This window comes from Triticum urartu, chromosome 3 (genome assembly GCF_003073215.2).
Source record: "Triticum urartu cultivar G1812 chromosome 3, Tu2.1, whole genome shotgun sequence".
Classification (NCBI taxonomy): domain Eukaryota; kingdom Viridiplantae; phylum Streptophyta; class Magnoliopsida; order Poales; family Poaceae; genus Triticum; species Triticum urartu.
This window is the reverse complement of record NC_053024.1, coordinates 473,773,163-473,792,755: the sequence shown is the minus strand read 5'-3', so window position 1 is coordinate 473,792,755 and position 19,593 is coordinate 473,773,163. Positions and strand designations below refer to the sequence as shown.

The 19,593-nt window shown below is 51.4% G+C and overlaps 1 protein-coding gene across 1 annotated transcript; it reads right to left on the bottom strand.

Moving 5' to 3' along the window:
* Positions 1-1,303: 1,303 nt before the first annotated feature.
* LOC125544434 (IAA-amino acid hydrolase ILR1-like 2) lies at positions 1,304-7,272 on the bottom strand. The gene is made up of 4 exons (XM_048708130.1): positions 6,601-7,272; positions 6,270-6,395; positions 2,423-2,737; positions 1,304-2,328 (listed from the first exon to the last, which is right to left on the bottom strand). Exons 1-4 carry the CDS (start codon positions 7,255-7,257, stop codon positions 1,801-1,803), a joined length of 1,626 nt encoding a protein of 541 aa, XP_048564087.1. The 5' UTR covers positions 7,258-7,272; the 3' UTR covers positions 1,304-1,800.
* Positions 7,273-19,593: the final 12,321 nt, after the last annotated feature.

Sequence of the window (19,593 nt, the reverse complement as noted above, 5' to 3'; positions counted from 1 at the left end):
TTAAAGACTTTTTTACTAAACGGGAGAGACTTTTTAAGGGCTAAACTAGTCATTTGGGACTAAATGCAAAAGACTATTAAGGAGAGTCTTTTTCGGACTTTTTGAAACTTTTTCAACAATGCTCCTCTATGCACTTATTAGTCCGCCACCCCATGATGTTGTTTGATTGTTATTTTTCTATATACTAGAGGCAACATGGTTATTTAATAACCTCTAGGAAAGGATTATGGACTTTTTAATCTTTGGAAATAAATAGGAAGGAACTTTTTAGGACTAAGGACTTTTTAGTTGGGACTAGAAAAAATCCTAGAACCAGAGAACCAAACACCACCGCAGTATGGACGGATGCTTGGTCACAAGTAAACTAAACCGTGGCTTCAAGTAAACCTCTGCGGCGACAGCAACTTGTAAGCTGACGTCCTGATATGCTCCTCTTTCTTTCTGATGATGGTTCTCCTTCTCCTGACGCGGCGTTGTCCCGGGATCGACGAATGATTGCGCCGGCTGCTCGCTTCCAGGGCTTGTCACCCGATCAACACATCCGATCCCGATCCGCGGAACATTGCACCGCATTTCCGCTGTAATCTGGGCTTGGGGGCCATGCCGCGCTGCTGTCACGGAAGATTCTCGAGGCGGCTGAGCTCGCCCGTTACTCCAACTCACTAGTCGCAGAACGCAGAGTGCTTTGCTTGCAGTTGCAGCGGGCGGGAGGAGCAAAGGCACCTACTCCTACACCCACCAGCCGTTGATCGTGAGCTGTGTGGAGGAGGCCAGACTGTAAAATGCAGGCCACCGCATTCCCCAGCTCCTCTGTTCTTCATCAGCTATAAGAACGCGCGCTTCGCCCTGATTTCCTCCGGCATTATCTCGCACACACTCACTCGCCTCCTCCGCAGTTCTTGCTCGAGCACCGCATCTGCGACATTTTCTTTCTCGCAGCTAGGATCATGGCCTCCAACTCCAAGATCTTCCGCGCCGTCGTCATCGCGGCCGTCGCCGCGTCTTCCTTCGCCGGGGTCGCTCTGGCCGCCGACGAGCCCGCGCCGAGCCCGACGTCCGGTGCCGCAGCTTTCTCCTCGTCGCTCCTCGCCGCCGTGCTCTGCCCGGCCGTGGCCTTCCTCGTTGGCAGCATGCGCCACTGAGCTGGCCGAGGTCGCAGCTGCCGCGCGTGTCCACAGGCTCGCTCCATGCCGGATTTCAGGGTGAAGATGGCCGCTTTTCTTGCGTCATCTTTGCGCGTTGTTCGTTTATACTACCTCCTTGATTTGATAGTCTTCCTATGTGTACCCGTCGATGCTGTTAGTGTTGTTTTTTTTTTGAGAAAGTCGATGCTGTTAGTGTCGGCTGTGTTTTTCTTTTCATGTGCTACATAGTTTATGTGTATTGATTCAGATATTTGTCAGAATTTGCTCTACTAATCATGCTCTCTGTATTGGTCCCCGTATGGATTTAATCTCTTGCTCACGCTCAGGGACTTTGTCAATCTCGTGAAGTTTTTTATGGCTTCAGAGTTTCATAAGAAACGATTATCGACACCTTCTTTTTTCGCATAATTTCTGCACGAAGTTGACCGGTTTTCCATCGGGCGCGCCGGGCAGCAAAATCATCCACTCAGCAATCCTACGAGGACTTGTTTTTCTGCATCCCAACAGACTCCCGACGAGAGTACTCGACGGTGATAATCGCCGCGGCAACTTGGGTTCTTCGAGCCGCAGAGCGCGCGCGCGCGCGCAGCCCTTGCCCGGCCGAGGTCGCATCGCAACTCGTCGCATGCCTCATCCAGCAGGCAGCAGCGCGCGGCTACAGCTCCTCGTGCGAGTCCACGCGCCCGTGCCGGCGCTGCAGGTACGTCATGGCGAGGCTGGCGTGCATCGCCGCGCCGTACGGGAGCGCGCCTTCGTCGACGAGGAAGTGCGGCGAGTGCGCGTCGTGCACCGACCCGGCCGCCTCGTTCCGTATCCCGACGAAGTAGAAGTGGGAGCCCGGCACGGCCTCGGAGAAGGCCGCGAAGTCCTCGCTCCCCATGCACGGCTCCATGGCGCCCCGGACGCCGCCGGCGCCGAGCATCTCCGTGGCGACGGCCTCGAAGTGCGCGTGCAGCCCGGCGCTGTTGATGGTCGGGGCCAGCAGGGGCCGCCCGCCGGCGTGGAAGTCCACCGCCGCCGCGCACCGGTGCACTGCCGACTGCGCCACGATCACCTCCTCGATCCGCCGCTTCAGCCGCATGAACCCGTCGTTGGAGAAGCACCGGAAAGTGCCGCCGATCGTGACCGAGTCCGGGATCACGTTGAACGCGCCGCCTCCCCGGAACCTCGTCACCGTCACGACCTGCGCCCGCAGTAATAATGTCTCAGTCGGAGATGCCATATCGCCATTGCCGTCAGGAGGGAGCAACAGAGCTCGTCGTGTGCGTGGTGCGTACCTGGGAGTCCAGGGGATCGGCCTCCCGGGAGACGAGGTTCTGGAGGGCGAGGACGACGCTGGAGGCGGCCACGACGGGGTCCACGCTGCTCTGGGGGATGGCGGCGTGGCCGCCCTTCCCGGTGATCACCGCTTCGAAGAAGCCGCAGCCGGCTAGCAGCGGGCCGGCCCTCGACCCAACCACGCCGGTGGGGAGGATCACGGTGACGTGGAACCCGAAGATGGCCTCGACGTTGTTCACGACGCCAGCCTCCACCATCTTCTTGGCCCCGGTTCCCACCTCCTCTCCCGGCTGGAAAAGAAGGATCACCGTCCCCTGCCACAAAGATAGAGCCAGTTTGTGAATCATTTGAAAGATAGTAGATGCCCCTGTTATCACTGATGGTTTGAAATTAACTGGGATTGACTCATTTCCTTAAGTCTCAGCAGAATTTGTTGTTCTCGGGACAACAGTACGCTGAACAATTGAAAATATTAGAAATATGATTTGCTTTGATAGTAAATTTCCTACAGATCCTGCTGAAGTGATCTACAATGTTTTGGACCAACTAATGGGCAGTCGCTTGAAATTCTTATCTGGGCCAGTTACTTTTTTATAGCGTGTTCAACAACGGAAATTGCCTTTGGAGCTCGCCCTCCAAATTCAAATTTCATCAAATTTCATGTTTTTACATTTCAAAAAATTCTGAAAAAAAATATAGATATACATAAAGGCATAACACGCATGTGTATAACTTTTCAGGGCAAAATGTGTTGAAATGAGGGTTGTGCAAAAAAGACAAATCTGGGGCTTTTTAACACAAGATACTATTCATCCTTTCAGCCCATGGATTTGTCCTTTTTGTACAGGTGGCATTTCAATGTATTTCATCCTGAATTTTTACACACATACACATAACATACTTGTTTACTTGCACAATTTTTTTCAGATTTTTCTGAAACCGAAAAGTTTAAATTTTGCAAAAAAAATGGCCTCCATGGAGACCGAGAGCCAAACGTCCGTTCTCGTCCAACAAGTGGTTTACTCTTTGATTAAGAAAAAAGAGACCGAATAATTAGTCGATTTTGAGTGACATAAAACATAAAACATAAAATATTCATTAAATATAAACAGCGTGGTAGAATGAAAATTATCATTTGTGTTTGCATGTTCAGGTGGGGTTTTTTCCCTGTGTGTGGTTGCATGTTGTGGTGGGTCTTTTTCATGCTTGTTGCATGGTGAGGTGGTATGCTTCCATGTTGAGAGAAATAGGTTGGTGGGGGCTAGCCTTCGATTGGGGCTCTGAGGTTTTGATGGTATTTGTTGATACTCAGCACGTTGTTGGGAAAATGTTTTGCAATATATATGTTGCAACTTGACGTGGGGTTTTCTATATGTGTGATTTCATGTTGTGATGGTTTTTTTTCTGTGCATGTTGCATGGTCAGATAGCATGCTTGCACGTCGAGAGAAATAATTTATTTAAGGCTAGCTATTTAGATATACAAGATTTAATACATGTGGTGGTGTCACCTTAAAAATTAAATGAACAAGAAAAATAAAAAATGTAATATTAACTTTTCTAAGAAAAATGAATTAGTGGCATTGATATTATCCTTAAAGATGAAAGAAAATGAAAAATAAAATAAATTTTGCACATAAATTATGTTTTTCATAATATGCAAAAAGTACATGATAGTGGATTTTTCTTTTAAAAAGCAAATTTGCAAGGAAGGAATGAATTAGTGGCATTATTTTACCCATAAAGAAAGCTAATGAAATAAAAACTAATACATGATAAAAATAAATTTTCTAAGAAATAATGAATTAGTGGGATTGGTATTACCCTTGAAGAAAAAAAATACATACAAATTTGCACTAAAATTGTACTATTTGTAATATGCAAAGAACAAGCATATAAAGAGTGCAATTTTACTATCGCAAAAAATAAAAGTGAGGTTTTCTAAGGAAGAATGGATTCATGGCATTGTTATTACCCTTAAAGAAGAAATAGCGTAAACAAATAAAACAAAAATAGAAATTGCACAATTCATAATATGCAATAATTAACATATAATAGTGAAATTTTCACACTCCAGTAGAATTCACACACATATTGTATAGTACTTGTGTGTATACACATACATTAAAAAGAAGCCATTTTCTAAGAAAAAATGAATCAGTGTCATTGATATTGCCTTAAAGAAAAAAAAATCTTGCACATAATTTGAACAGAAATTGCACTTTTATAATATGAAAAAATAGACATGGAATAGTGAAATCTTCACATTCTAGTGTAATTAACATCCATATTGTACAGTAATTACATGTTTACACTTACACTCACCCAACAACCAAAAATACCCAAAAAGAAAAAAATGAAAAAATCGCACTGAAAAGAAAAAGAAAGGCGAGCACACATAAAAACAAACAAAAACAAGCAACAGATAACGAGCTTCAAGCCCAATAAGAAAATTGACTAAGACCAGACCAGGTCCTGTCGTAAATTCAGTCCAACCCATCATGAAACAGTGAAAAAAAAAGACAACACAAATCTTGACACAAAGAATGGAAGGACAAAGATTCGACCAACCCAAATTAAAAAAAGGGCAACTTACATATAGCTAAAAGTGATAATGTTTGTCATGATATCAGTTATTGGGGCATGTGCGGAAAAGCAAAGGGCAAAAAAGCATTGCAGCTGGGGTGGAAAGGATCAAGTGGGTGTTGCAAGAAGCTTTTGCAAGGAGCTATGGGTGGACAATGAGAATCTCGAAAACACACACTTGGTGAATCAGTATCCTAGTGACACTAATAATGTAACTCTGTTTCACTAGGAGAGACAAAACCTCTGGAATCGATGCCATGCCAAATTAAGCTTGCCACTTCTACCGCTGCCTCAGGCTAGTCATAATGGAAGTAACTTAGCAAGTAATATAGCGCACTCCGAATTTTTTTTACTTATGTGGCATGTAGTTAATGAAAAGTGGTAACATAAAATGTTACTGTAACATAGCGTTTTCCAAGACAAGATGAGTCTACAAGCTAATTAATGAAGTCCTTTATGACACTACTATTATGTTACTTTACACTATGAAGGTAGTAATTTAGACTAATGTCATATGCATGACACTAGTATAAGTTACTCCTGGCCAAGTCAAGATCATTGCAATATATCCCGTTGGTCGAGCTAACACTGCCCGAAGCAGGAAAAGAAACAAAGCTTCTTGTGGCCCTCCTCGACCCACAGACTCCCTCGACGCCAGCCCGTGGGTCACTGCAAAGGTTGAAAGAGACGTCTGACGTGTCCCAATGAAAATGCTACGTGACGGTCTACCAAGTGTGCTCCGTCAAAGTTTATAATCAGCGGTGCAGTGCAGGCCGACTGCTCGAGGATGGTCCACGATAAATGATTACAAAATCATCCCGTCCATTACCATTGGGAATTCAAAAGGGCTGCTCGATGAGACAAAAGCGGATCTTGACACTAGATCATCTTTTGTTTCTTTGTCGAAAAGAGGCCGTCTCGTTGCTCGAAAGAAACAAAACCGGTGAGATGGAGAGGACGAGGGGGCCTTTGAAATGAGAGCGAGTGATCTTGCCCGAGCCTGGAACAGAAATATCTGAGGAATCCGCCCGGAAAAGGACGGCGCAACAAACTAATGGTGCTGCCGCTAACTGTTTCTGAATAGAGCCGCGCATGGCCCATCGTGCGAAATCTGTTGAGCGGCCGAGTCCAACGCTAGCTGATTAATGGTTTCGAATGAGGCAGTTGGCAGCTAGAGAATCGAGCTGACTGCTCCATGGTGAGTTGGTGACAGTTTGTTCATGGTAGTCAAGCAGCAGGAGGAGGAGGGAGGGGCAGTGACCTGCAGGTCGTTGCGGTGCTCGTGGAGGATCCTGGCGGCGCCCAGCAGCATCGCCGTGTGCGCGTCGTGGCCGCAGGCGTGCATCTTCCCGCCCACCTTGCTCCGGTGCTCCCACTCCACTTCCTCCTGAAACGGATCAAACATAGCCAGGGGTTTCACTCGGTGCGGGAATGCCCGACTTGTTTGTTGCTCTGATGCACTGTGAGTGTAAACTGAAGCGCCGCATGTTTCGGAATCCAGAAGCACGCCGAGGGGCAAGGAAACGTGGCAAGAGCATGGGCGCGAAAAGTCCTGTGGCCTCGGCAGCAGGGACCGCGCGGCACGTACGCACCTGCAGCGGGAGCGCGTCCATGTCGGCGCGCAGCGCGACGAAGGGCGGGCGCCCGGTGCCAACGGCCGCCACGACGCCGGTGCCGGCGACCGGGTGCTCGTACCGCACGCCCATGCCGTCCAGCTCCCTCCTCACCAGCCTGCTCGTCTCGTGCTCCTCGAACGCCAGCTCGGGCCGCTCGTGGATGGCCCTCCTCACGCCGGCCATCCACGCCGCGAACTCGGGCCGCTTCGCCCGACTCAGCACGTCGGCGCCGCCCGCCTCCGAGCCCGAGGCACGGCACCACAGCGCGGCGACTACGGCCAGCAGCACGGCGCGCGCGTGGACGCCCATCGGACGGCGGCGCGGCGTGGCGATCGGTCGAGGACGAACAAAGCCGAGGCCGGCGGCTTGCGTTGCGGGTGGGTGTGGAGGCCGAGCGCGCGTGTGGTGCGCATATATACGCGTGCGCGACCGCGACGTATATCGTTTTTGTATGGCCCTGTTTCTTTCTTCCTTTCTTCGCCGGGTGCTGCCGTGAAGCGGACGGTAGTTGTGCGCGCCTATCTTGCGCACGGGGCAAACGTGCCTGAGGGCGACGTGCCGGCGCGCCGCGGCGGCGAAATCGACACATGTGTGAGGGAAGCCATGGATGGACGGAGCATCGCCATCCACCATGGGCGTCGTCGGAGGCTCGGGAGCTTGACGAAATGACGACGAGATCGTTCGTGCGAGCTCGGCCACGGCCGGCCGTCGTCGGTCGTGGACTCGTGGCGGGACACGGCCCAACCAAATTGAATGTCTCCCTTGTGACTTGTGAGTGACTGGCTAACCACTATAGCCCAGCTCAATACGATCGAAACGCGCGGATATGCTCACTCCACATCCTCCGCGTGACCTCGTGGCCAAGCTGGCGACTGTGAAGTTTGACGAACCGGCTTCAAGCAGCGATCGTCATGGTCGATCGTGCCTGGTAAACTTCGCCGGCACTTGCAACGAAGTTGACATGTCCGGGTTCCCATGGGGCCTCAACAAGCTGGTGCGAAAAGACGCTTCAATCTGCGAGAGAGGAAACCACAGCTATCCTGAATTATTGAGACGATGATGCCTACTGCCAAGAAATCACAGTACAACAGATAGTACAGATTAGATTAGACCAGACCTAGTCTGACCCGGGTACACTAAGAAACAGCATCAGTAACAAGACCACAATAGTGGCAGGCTGCCAGGGCTGGTCACGTTTATCTCGTTGCCCGTACCAGATGTGAAGGCTCGCAGCGAAAATGCAGCGCCATGACATCACAACCGTGCGCAGTGCGGCTGTCCAGTCCAGGGCATTCACGGAAGATGTCGCGAGCACCATGGCGTCCACCGCAGTAAGGCCAACTCCACCGTGCGACTTCAAACGGACGTCCGGTTTGGCTGGATTTTATCTCTTTGTGGCAGCAATGGGTTCGCCCATGTCCGCGTCTGTCTCTTGGGTCATAGTTTTGTTCAACACGCGGCCGCACCCAAATCATGTCCGGGGTGAACGTGGTTAAAAAAACAGAAAAACTTAAGTAAAATGCCTAAAAAAATAAATAAACGCAGTTAAAAAAACTTAAGATATAATTTAGGGGTCACGGCCACAAAACGGCCCAGTTTCACGGTTCACTTAAACGGCCCAGTGCCATAATTTACATAAAAACAAAATAAAAAAAACGCCACCCGCGCGCTCCTGCCGTGGCCGTCGCCGTCTTCAGTGGCCGCCGGTGTCGTCGTCGTCGCTGACGAGGTCGACGTAGTCCGGCGGCGTCCACAGGTGGGCCGGCGATCCGTGGTGCAGGGGGCGACGTGGTGGAAAGTGGCAGGTGCCTGCACCACATCCTCCCGCAGCGAGGCGTCCCGCTCCGGTGACCGCGGCGGCGTGGGGCACCAGTCCACTCCCCCATGGCGGCCGCCATCTCCGGAGCCGTGCACGACCAGCTCCAGTGCTGGCCCATCAGGCCCGGGTGGAACGCGGCTACCGGCGGCTCCTCCATCACCTCCTCCTTCGCCACCATCTCCAGCTCGGGGATGGCGACGTCGCCGACCGCAGAGAGGGCCGTCATCTCCTCGAGGCCCTCCCATTGGCGCTCATCGTGCGTGCGCATGGAGTCCTTCATGACACGCGCCATGAGACGGGCCTCCTCCTCCGCTGTGATGCGAGGAGGTGGAGGTGGCGACGGAGACGGGGAAGGCAACAGCGTGGGCGTGAGGCCGCGCACCTCCCGACATGGCCACCGCGGCCCCGACACCGTGCCGGCGAAGTAGGACGCGCGCCGCATGTCGTGCTTGTCCTGGAGCCACGTGTACCCAGAGCACGGAGTCGGAGGGCGTTCCTCTGGTCGTAGTAGAGGCCGTCGGGGAGGAGGCGGCGGCGGCGCTCGATCTCATCGCGCTGCGCACGGCCGCTCATCGGCACTGGCGGGATCGGGACCCGGTCCACGGAGAGGTGCCAGCTGTTGGGGAGGTGCACGTCGCTCCACGGGACCGGCGTCCTCGTCTCCCAGTACCGCCAGCACACGTCCACGGCCAGGTACCGTCGGTCACGCTCGCCGGCGGCCCTAGGGGCGATGGTGAAGGGGGCAGGCGCGGGGGCTCGACTCGAGGCGCGCGGTGGTGATGCGGGCTCCTCCTTCATGGAGCCGCGTCGGCGTCCCGAGGAGGAGTCGGCCTAGCGGTCATGCTTCCCCTTGTGGCCATAGTTCCATAGCCCCATGGCTACGGCCGGCCGGCGAGTTTGAGGACGGGGAGCGGCTAGGGTTTGTGGAGTGTCGGGTTTCGAGGCGGCAGAGAGGGGCCGGAGTGGGAAGTGTGGACGGCGACTGGTCCACGGCTTCCCATTTGAAGAAGTACGACGACCGTTCGCTGGGCGGATGACAGGTGGGGCCACCTGCGCGTGCGCATTGATGTTGGCGGGTGGGAGGTAGGCGGCCGCCTACCATGCGGCCCCGACGCGGACAGGCGCGCGTCCGTTCGCTGTCCGCCGCGACCCAAACTCAGCGCAAGTTTGCGTTTTAAATGGGTCGGCGCAGACACAAAACAAACCAGATGGGTCCGGACCGTCACGCGCTGGGCCGCCTCGTTTGTCCCTTTTACGTCAAAAGGACGGGGCCAGACGGAATGGGGTCGCGCGGTGGAGTTGACCTAACTCGCCGACATTTTCACCAGGTGACGAAGCTATGTATCTAGGGTAGGGTCATAGGCCTGACCTAGACACCCTTCCCTAGGACGACATCTTAAAACCAGAAGCATTCAAGGGATAGCATCATCCACTCGACTACAAGTCGTTCCACTCGGAAGATTTAAGGTCACTCGACCGCAACAATTATCACTCGACGGACAGAAGACCTAAAGTCACTCTGCACGACAACAGTCGGACGTTTACTTCATAGACTTAATAGACATTTATGTCACTTAATTACTAGCGTTACCAGTAACGCCCCTTTCTTAATGTACCTTAAACCCTTTGTAACGTGGGCTGGCTGGGGTCCTGGCGCACTCTATATAAGCCACCCCCCTCCACTGGCACAAGGGTTGGCACCCCCTATAAACACACACTCACATAATCCAGTCGACTGCCTCCGGGCACCGAGACGTAGGGCTATTACTTCCTCCGTAAAGGGCCTGAACTCGTAAAACTCGTGTGTACAACTTCGCCATAGCTAGGATCTTGCCTCCTCATACCTACCCCCATTCTACTATCAGTCTTAGATCCACGACAGTTGGCGCCCACTGTGGGGCAGGTGTCTTAGCGACTTTCTGGTGGAGTTGCAATTTTTCTGATTTTCATCATCATGGTTTCCATCGGCGGACTGGTTGAGGGCCGCGAGATCCATCTCGGCGCGCTCGTGTTCATCGCCGACGATTCCGCCTGGCTCCTAGAAGCTCCACTCGACATTGATGCGCTCCCCGTCCGCGGGGCGACACACTTTCGTGCGTGCGTCCGCGGCGTCCTTCTCTGGCAACCGTCAACCCAGTATCGGTCGGTTCCTATGGTGTCCTCATCCCCCGCCACTCGCCGACACAAGTGTTTCAGTCGGTCACGGCTCCAGCGGTGGGTGAGGCACGCGGTGGCCCGCCAGTCGGCCACCTCACATGTCATGGCAATCGAGCCCGACGAAACTCTCTACGCCCTGTTCGACTGGCTCCGTTGAGCCCGCATCCGAATGTGACAGCAGCGATCCCGCGACAGAAGTCTTGATGGTCGACGGACCACCTAGTCCTCCTGGCTTCCCCCGCAACAACGGTGGCGATGGCGGCGGCGACCCGTCGCGCGTCCACGAGGAGTACCGCCCCGAGCCCCTTTCTTCGCAGCGGAGGGAAGAGCTTCGCCGCCGCAACATGGATGCACTTCACACTCCTATCGTTGGAGAAACCACTGAGGCCCGGGCCTTGGAGGAAGCGCGCCTGGCCAACTTGGCTGAGCGCACTCGACTGGAGAACCTGCAGCATGCACTTGACGAGCGTGCTCGGCAGCGGATCCCTGAATCCAGTCGACGGCAGCTTTTTCCGCTTCAAACTCAGGTATACCGCACTTCGATCCAAAATCTCATAGCCGCAGCCCGAATAGCAGAGTCGATCCAGTCTTCCCAGTCGAAGGCAGGCAGGGGTTTGATGCAGATCCGGGCCTTGCTTCGAGCAGCTGGAGAACAGAATACTGCAGTATCTCAGTCGCGGAATAGGATTCATAGCAGGTCTGTGATGGCGGACACAGTCCAGTCGGCTCACAGCCCAAGATCGCCTCCGCGGCGTGAAGGACGTGGGCGCCGACAGGATCAGTACAGAAAACGCGAGCAGTATGATCACCGACTCGACCATGATGACCGTCGTCGAGTGCCCACGCCTCCTTAGAGGAGTGGGTCATACGTGCCTCGGCGGCAGGATGACAGGCGCCCCCACAGCGGCGAGCGAAGGGTACCAGTCGACCCAAGGGAGCCAAACTTTGATGCGAGATCTATTCTCGTTCAAGGTCTGGTCGACAGGAACAAAGCGCATAGAGAAGGTCATGACAGAGATTATCCGACTGGCAGCAGAGTGCACGTTTCCGGTCCCGAGTGTTTCAGCAGAGCCATCAGGGCCGCAGTGATTCCTCCCAACTTCAGGTTGGCGACTGGAGTCAGCAAGTTCACCGGTGAGTCTAAACCTGACACTTGTCTTGAAGATTACCGAGTGGTTGTGCAAACTGGTGGTGACAATGATGAAGTGGCAATGAAGCACCTCCCTCTCATGTTGGAAGGCTCAGCCAGGGCGTGGCTGAATCAGTTGGCACTTGGGAGCATATACAGTTGGGAAGAACTCGCCAGAGTGTTTGTTAGAACTTTTGAGGGTACTTGCAAGCGACCGACAGGGTTGACAGAATTGCAGTGTTGTGTACAAAAACCGAATGAAACCTTGAGAGACTATATCCAAAGATGGATCACGTTACACCATACAGTGGAGAATGTGTGAGATCACCAAGCAATCTGTGCCTTCAAAGAAGGCGTCAAGTACCGGGAGTTGAATCTGAAATTCGGTCGGACGGGAGATATGACTCTGACTCGGATGATGGAGATTGCCACCAAATACGCTAACGACAAAGAGGAAGATCGACTCCGGAGTGGCAAGCACAAAACAGTCGCCCAGGATACTCGTGGAGGTACTTCCAATCGGAAATAGAAGCGTAAGGCCGAGCCAGTTGCTCCTGGTGAGGCCTTAGTTGTGGCTCAAGGAAAGTTCAAGGGGAAGCCCAAAGGGCCCTAGAACCCCAAGAAAGTGAAAGATCAAGACGAAAATGATGTGTTGGATTTGCCATGTCACATTCACACCAAGAAAGATGAAGAGGGTAATTTGATTTATCCCAAGCACACCACTCGGCAATGTCGACTCCTGATCCAGCAATTCCGAGAGAAGCAACCCAAGGAGAAGGAAAAGGAGTCGGACAAGGATGAGGACAAAGAATAGGATGATGATGGTTTTCCCAACGTCAACTCCACTCTGATGATTTTTGCTGATGTTGAGAGCAAAAGTCGATTGAAAGTTATCAACAGAGAAGTGAACATGGTTGCTCCGGCAACACCAAGTTATTTGAAGTAGTCCCAGACTGCCATCACATTCGACCAGTCTGACCATCCAGCACATATAGCCACCCCTGGGAGGCAAGCGTTGATGGTCGACCCGGTTGTTGAAGGCACTCGACTGACTAAGTGCTGATGGATGGTGGTAGTGGCCTGAATATCCTTTATGCCGATACCTTGAAGGGAATGGGGATTCCGATGTCCAAGCTCAACGAAAGTAATATGAGTTTCCATGGCGTTATACCCGGCAAGAAGGTTGAATCACTCGACCAGATCGCCCTTGATGTGGTTTTCGGTGATTCCAAGAATTACCGCAAAGAAAAGTTGATGTTTGAAGTAGTGGATTTCAAGAGTGCTTATCATGCCATTTTGGGTAGGCATGCCTGTGCACGTTTCATGTCTCGACCATGTTATGTGTACCTCAAATTGAAAATGCCTGGTCCCAGAGGAGTGATCACTATCACTGGCAATCGGCAGAAAGCAGAAGAGTGCTTCTAGAAGGGCTCAAAAATTGCTGATGCACAAATGGCGACAGTCGAAATGCAAGAATACCAGAAAAATGCAGATCCGAGTGATTTGCTGCGCTCCAAGAAGCCTGCCACTCCGGTGAAACCAAGCCGATTCATATTCACCCGACCGATCCTAATGCTGCTCCTACTCATATTTCAACTTCACTCGACAGCAAATAGGAAGAAGCGCTCATCCAGTTCCTCCGTGAGAACTGGGACATCTTTGTATGGAAACCTTCCAACATGCCAGGTGTACCCAGGGGACTGGCTGAGCATCGTTTGCGAGTCGATCCGAAAGTAAAATCAGTCAAAGAACATATCCGACGGTCCGCCGTACAGAAGAGAAAAGCAATTGGTGAGGAAGTGGCTCGGCTCCTGGCAGCTGAGTTCATCCGTGAGATTTACCACTCCAAGTGGCTCGCCAATGTTGTTATGGTCCCCAAGAAGGACGACTCACTTCGCATGTGCATTGACTTCAAGCATATCAATTGGGCCTACCTGAAAGATCATTTTCCTCTCCCTCGCATCGACCAAATTGTCGACTCGACTGCGGGGTGTGAGCGTTTGTCTTTCCTAGATGCCTATTTTGGGTACCATCAGATCCTACTGTATGGACCCGATGAGATAAAAACAGCTTTCATCACTCCATTCAGATGCTTTTGTTATGTCACCATACCATTCGGTCTCAAGAACGCTGGGCCACATTCATGAGGATGATTCAGAAGTGTGTGCTCACTCAAATCAGTCGGAATGTGGAAGGATACATGGATGAAATTGTGGTCAAGTCGCGTAAAGGTTCCGACCTGCTGACTGACCTTGCCGAAACCTTTGCCAACCTGAGAAGATATGATATCAAGCTTAACCCATCAAAGTGTACTTTCGGGGTTCCTGGCGGAAAGTTACCCGGCTTCCTTGTTTTCGAACGAGGGATCGACGCGAACCCAGAGAAAGTTGGTGCCATACTCCGGATGAAGCGCCCTATGCGCGTGCATGATGTCCAAAAGCTTACTGGTTGTTTGGCCACCTTGAGTTGATTCATTTCTCGCCTCGGTGAAAAGGCATTGCCTCTTTACCGACTGATGAAGAAATCTGACAAGTTCGAGTGGACTCCTGAAGCTGATGCAGCATTTGCAGATCTCAAAGCCCTGCTTTCCACCCAGCCGGTGCTTGCTGCCCCAATCAGCAAAGAGCCTTTACTGCTTTACGTTGCAACCACTGGACAAGTTGTCAGTACAGTATTCATGGTTGAGCGGGAAGAAGAAGGAAAAGCCTATAAAGTTCAGCGCCCAGTATACTATGTTTCTGAAGTTTTAACTCCATCCAAGCAAAGATATCCACATTATCAGAAGCTTGTTTATGGGATTTACATAACCACGAAGAAGGTTGCACATTATTTCTCTGATCACTCCATTACAGTCGTCAGCAACGCACCATTGTTAGAAATTCTGAACAACAGAGATGCAACTGGTCGAGTGGCAAAATGGGCAATTGAACTCCTTCCCTTAGATATCAAGTTTGAGGCAAAGAAAGCTATCAAGTCCCAGGCAATAGCGGATTTCCTCGCCGAGTGGATGGAACAGCAACTGCCGACTCAGATTCACTCGGACCACTGGACCATGTTCTTTGATGGATCCAAGATGCTGAATGGTTCTGGTCCTGGGGTGGTATTGGTGTCCCCGCGAGGTGACAAGCTCCACTATGTTCTCCAAATTCATTTCAATTCCTCCAACAACGAAGCTGAATATGATGCAGTTTTGTATGGTTTGCGTATGGACATTTCACTCGGCGTCCACCGCCTCATGGTCTATGGCGACTCAGATTTGGTGGTGAATCAAGTGATGAAGGAGTGGGATGTCAGAAGCCTAGCTATGACTGGATACTGCAGTGCGGTGAGAAAGTTAGAGAAGAAGTTTGAGGGTTTAGAACTCCATCATATACCCGGACTGAAAAATCAAGCAACGGATGATTTGGCGAAGATAGGTTCCAAGAGGGAAGCCATTCCTAGTAATGTGTTTTTGGAGCATATTCATACACCTTCGGTCCAGGAAGATCCTTTCACTGAAGAGCCCCCGCAACCAAAGAGCACCATTGATCCGACTGAAGTCGAAGTCCCGGCCGTGGTCGACTTGATCATGGAGGTTTTGGTCATCACTCCCGACTGGACAGTGCCGTACATTGCGTACATCTTCAGGAAGGTACTCCCAGAGGACGAAGAAGAGGCCCGACAGATCGTCCGCCATCCAAAGCTTTTACTGTGTCAGTTGTTCAGAGAAAGTGTAACTGGAGTCAGCCAGAAATGCATAACACCAGAGGAAGGTCGAGTGATCCTCAACGTCATCCACTCGGGGACCTCTGGTCACCATGCGTCCTCTCGGACCATTGTGGCCAAAGCATACCGAGCAGGATTTTATTGGCCACGGGCAAATGAGATGGCACAAGAAATAGTCGACAAATGTGAAGGCTGCCAGTTTACTCCAACATGTCTCACAAGCCCGCGTCAGCCCTGAAGACCATCCCACTCGTCTGGCCCTTCACTGTTTGGGGCTTGGACATGGTTGGACCTCTAAGAACGGGTAGGAGCGGTTTCACTCATGTACTCGTGGCAGTCGACAAATTCACCAAATGGATTGAAGCCAAACCTATCAAAAGTCTTGAAGCCAGCACTGCGGTCAGTTTCATTAGAGAGTTAACATTCAGATATGGTGTTCCGCACAGCATCATCACTGACAATGGCTCGAACTTCGATTCGGATGAGTTCAGAGCCTTCTGTGCTTCCCAAGGCACTCGAGTCGACTATGCCTCAGTCGCCCATCCCCAGTCGAATGGACAAGCTGAAAGAGCAAACAGGTTGATCCTCAAAGGACTGAAACCCCGATTGATGCGTGATCTCAAGCATGCGGCAGGCGCCTGGGTCGATGAACTTCCGTCAGTACTTTGGGGTTTGAGGACGACTCCGAATCGGTCGACTGGTCGAACTCCATTCTTCTTGGTTTATGGAGCTGACGTTGTGCTTCTGAGTGACTTGCTTCACAATGCACCCAGAGTCGAGCTCTTCTCACAAGATGAAGCAGAACAGGCTCGCCAAGACGCAGTTGATCTCCTAGAAGAGGAAAGAGAGATGGCTCTGATCCGATCGACCATTTATCAGCAAGACCTGCGTCAATTCCATGCCAGAAACATGAGGGGTCGAGCATTTCAGGAAGGAGATTTGGTTCTTCGAGTGGATCAACAGAAGCCACATAAGCTCGCCCCTACTTGGGAAGGTCCTTTTATCATCACCAGAGTTCTCCACAATGGAGTGTACCACCTCTACAACGTCGAGCATAAGAAAGACGAGCCATGCACTTGGAATGCGGAGTTTCTCCGCCCCTTTTACACTTAAGCATTCAGACTGTTGAGATGTAATAAGAAATCCCCTTTAGTTTGATTATCAAAGACACGGTTTTACAGTCTCATAAATGACCGTTGTTCCTTTTTGTATGTTTTAAATCTCCCAGTGGGTGCCTTAGATGTGAATCTGTTTCACCTAAGTTTAACAAATCCTATTGAGCGATGAACAAGCCTCTCACTCGGGGGCTTAGCTGCGAATCCGTTTCACCTAAGTTTTAAAAAAATCCTACCGAGTGGTGAGCAAGCCTCTCACTCGGGGGCTTAGCTGCAGTCCAGTACTCGCCTAAGTTTAAAAAATCCTACCGAGTGGAGAGCAAGCCTCTCACTCGGGGGCTTAGCTGCAGTCCAGTACTCGCCTAAGTTTGAAAAATCCTACCGAGTGGTGAGCAAGCCTCTCACTCGGGAGCTTAGCTGTAGTCCAATACTCGCCTAAGTTTCAAAAATCCTACCGAGTGATGAGCAAGCCTCTCACTCGGGGGCTTAGCTGCAGTTCAGTACTCGTCTAAGTTTAAAAATCCTACCGAGTGGTGAGCAAGCCTCTCACTCGGGGGCTTAGCTGCAGCCCAGTACTCGCCTAAGTTTGAAAAACATCCCTATCTGCAAGGGCGACGAGGTGCAGGTCGACTGCAACCCTCTCTTCGAAGCTGCGCCACAAGTACAACGTGCACTCCATCCCTATCCGCAAGGACGACGAGCTGCAGGTCGACTGCAACCCTCTCTTCGGAGCTGCGCCACAAGTACAACGTGCGCTCCATCCCTATCCGCAAGGACGACGAGCTGCAGGTCGACTGCAACCCTCTCTTCGGAGCCGCTCCACAAGTACAACATGCGCTCCATCCCTATTCGCAAGGACGATGAGGTGCAGGTCGACTGCAACTTTCTCTTTGGAGCTACGCCACGAGTACAACATGCGCTCCATCCCTATCCGCAAGGGCGACGAGGTGCAGGTCGACTGCAACCCTCTCTTCGGAGCTGCGCCACAAGTACATTGTGCGCTCCATTCCTATCCGCAAGGACGACGAGGTGCAGGTCGACTGCAACCCTCTCTTCGGAGCTACGCCACAAGTACAATGTGCGCTCCATTTTCATATGCAAGGACGATGAGGTGCAGGTCGACTGAGATATCCTCCTCAGAATTGCATCTCAAGTACAAAGAATATTCCAAGTGAAGAACAAGTTCCACTCGAAGGCAAACGCAAGCACATTCTGAAGATAAACCAAGTTCGAATAGAATCTTAAAAGTTCCAGGACGAAGATAAAAGTACTCGGGCATCAGGCCCGAAGGATTTTAATGGTTACAAAATCACTCGGCATTCCGAGGAAAATTTAAGGCGAGATATCAAGTTTGTTCACTCCGCGGGAGGAGGGCTTGCAGGCTCGACAAACTCGTCCAGATCAATCCCGTCAGCGATCCGAGTGGCAGCAGCGATGAAAGTTTCCACGAAGGATTGGAAGTCGTGTCTTTTGGTGTTAGCAACCTTGATCGCCATCAGCTTCTCTTCTCGAGCTTCTTTGTAGTGGACCCTAACCAGCGACAGAGCCACGTCAGCACCACATCGGGCAGAAGACTTCTTCCATTCCTGCACTCGACCAGGAACCTCATTGAGTCGAGTCATCAGAGACTCAAGATCATTCTGAAACGTTGCCCTTGGCCAGAGTGATGTATCGATGTGCGACGTCGCCACCTTCAAGAGAGCAAGATAGCTGGTAACGCTAGCAACGCGAGATTCCAGTCGAAGCACATTCATGGCAGCCTCATCGCTGACTGGAGAAAGGATGGGATCCAAGCCCGTCTCGATCCGTCCAGTTTCCTCTTAAAAGTTTTGGCAGAATTCTGCAGATTCAAGGAGTTAATGAGTCAACTGATCCGCACTGACTTGCAAACAGTAAAACAGTCGGATAAAAAAAGGGGTACCTTCGAGCATAAGGAAGAGCTTCTTGGCGAGGGCTTTCAGATAAGCTTCCAAGTCGTTTCTCCTACGAAACATGCTTTCCAGCTGCTCATTCAGAGTCACCTTATCTTTCTTCAGATGAGTCGCCTCTCGGTTAGATTCACTAAAAGACGACTTCAGCTTGGTTATTTCCTCCTCTAGGGCTCCGATCGAAGCCAGTTTTTTTCCAGCAAGGGCAGTCTTCTCCCGATCCTCCTTGTGTGCAGCTGCAAGGTCGAGGTCCTTCTTCACCAGAGCCAGCCTCATTTTTCTGCGAAATATGCATTTGGGTCAAACAGAAGAATGAAGGGGTAACTTGAAGGATGGTCGAGATAAACAGTCGACAGGCCGTTACCTTCCATACCAGCAACTTCATCTTGAGCCTTTTTTAAGTTCTGTTGGGCCAGCTCCAAGTCAAGGTTGAGTTGCCTCTGCTTTTCCTCGAATTCAGCGAACTTGGAGATAAGCGCACAGGATTTCTACAATGAGTAAAAGACATGTCAATGGACAAGATCAAAGATTATTTACTTCTGAGTGAATAAAACTTTAAGACTACTGCAGAATCAAACATTCTACAGTAGTCTCGGGATTACACCCAGTGGGTGCACTTAGCGTGCCCCACTGGTTCAGATTCCACTCGACACGGTCTGCCCAGACCGAGTGGAGAAAAAAAGAGAGAGAAAGAAGTACTCAGACCCGAACCGACTGCCAGCAGTCGACTGCGGTCTCAGGGACTACACCTGGTGGGTGCACTTAGCGTGCCCCCACTGGTTCAGATTCCACTCGACGCGGTCCGCCCAGACCGAGTGGAAGAGTGAAAACAACAAAGATGTCAAAACACCCAGTGGGTGTGCAGATGCGAAGTGCAGGACAACAAGAGATTGCACGGAGAAAAGTATTCAGGTAGCATATCCTAACAGAACAAGTTCAGTCGGAAGCCAACTTACTTGGACATTGGCTCGAAGGGGCCTCACTGGCGTCGTAAGCAGCCTGACTATTTTCGTGCACCATCTTCACCCGCTCCATCATTATGCCAGCCTGGCGAATGGCTTCCGCAGCGACGTCCGCCTGGCTTTCTGGAACGTGATGAGTGGTGAAGAATGGGAC

What these genes read in the sequence shown, in the direction of transcription:
- LOC125544434 (XM_048708130.1), bottom strand. Translation starts at nt 7,257, where the DNA reads ATGGTGGATGGCGATGCTCCGTCCATCCATGGCTTCCCTCACACATGT. An exon ending in TGGACGCGCTCCCGCTGCAG is followed by an intron (nt 6,396 to 6,600) that starts GTGCGTACGTGC and finishes GATCCGTTTCAG; the next exon opens with GAGGAAGTGGAGTGGGAGCA. An exon ending in AGCACCGCAACGACCTGCAG is followed by an intron (nt 2,738 to 6,269) that starts GTCACTGCCCCT and finishes TCTTTGTGGCAG; the next exon opens with GGGACGGTGATCCTTCTTTT.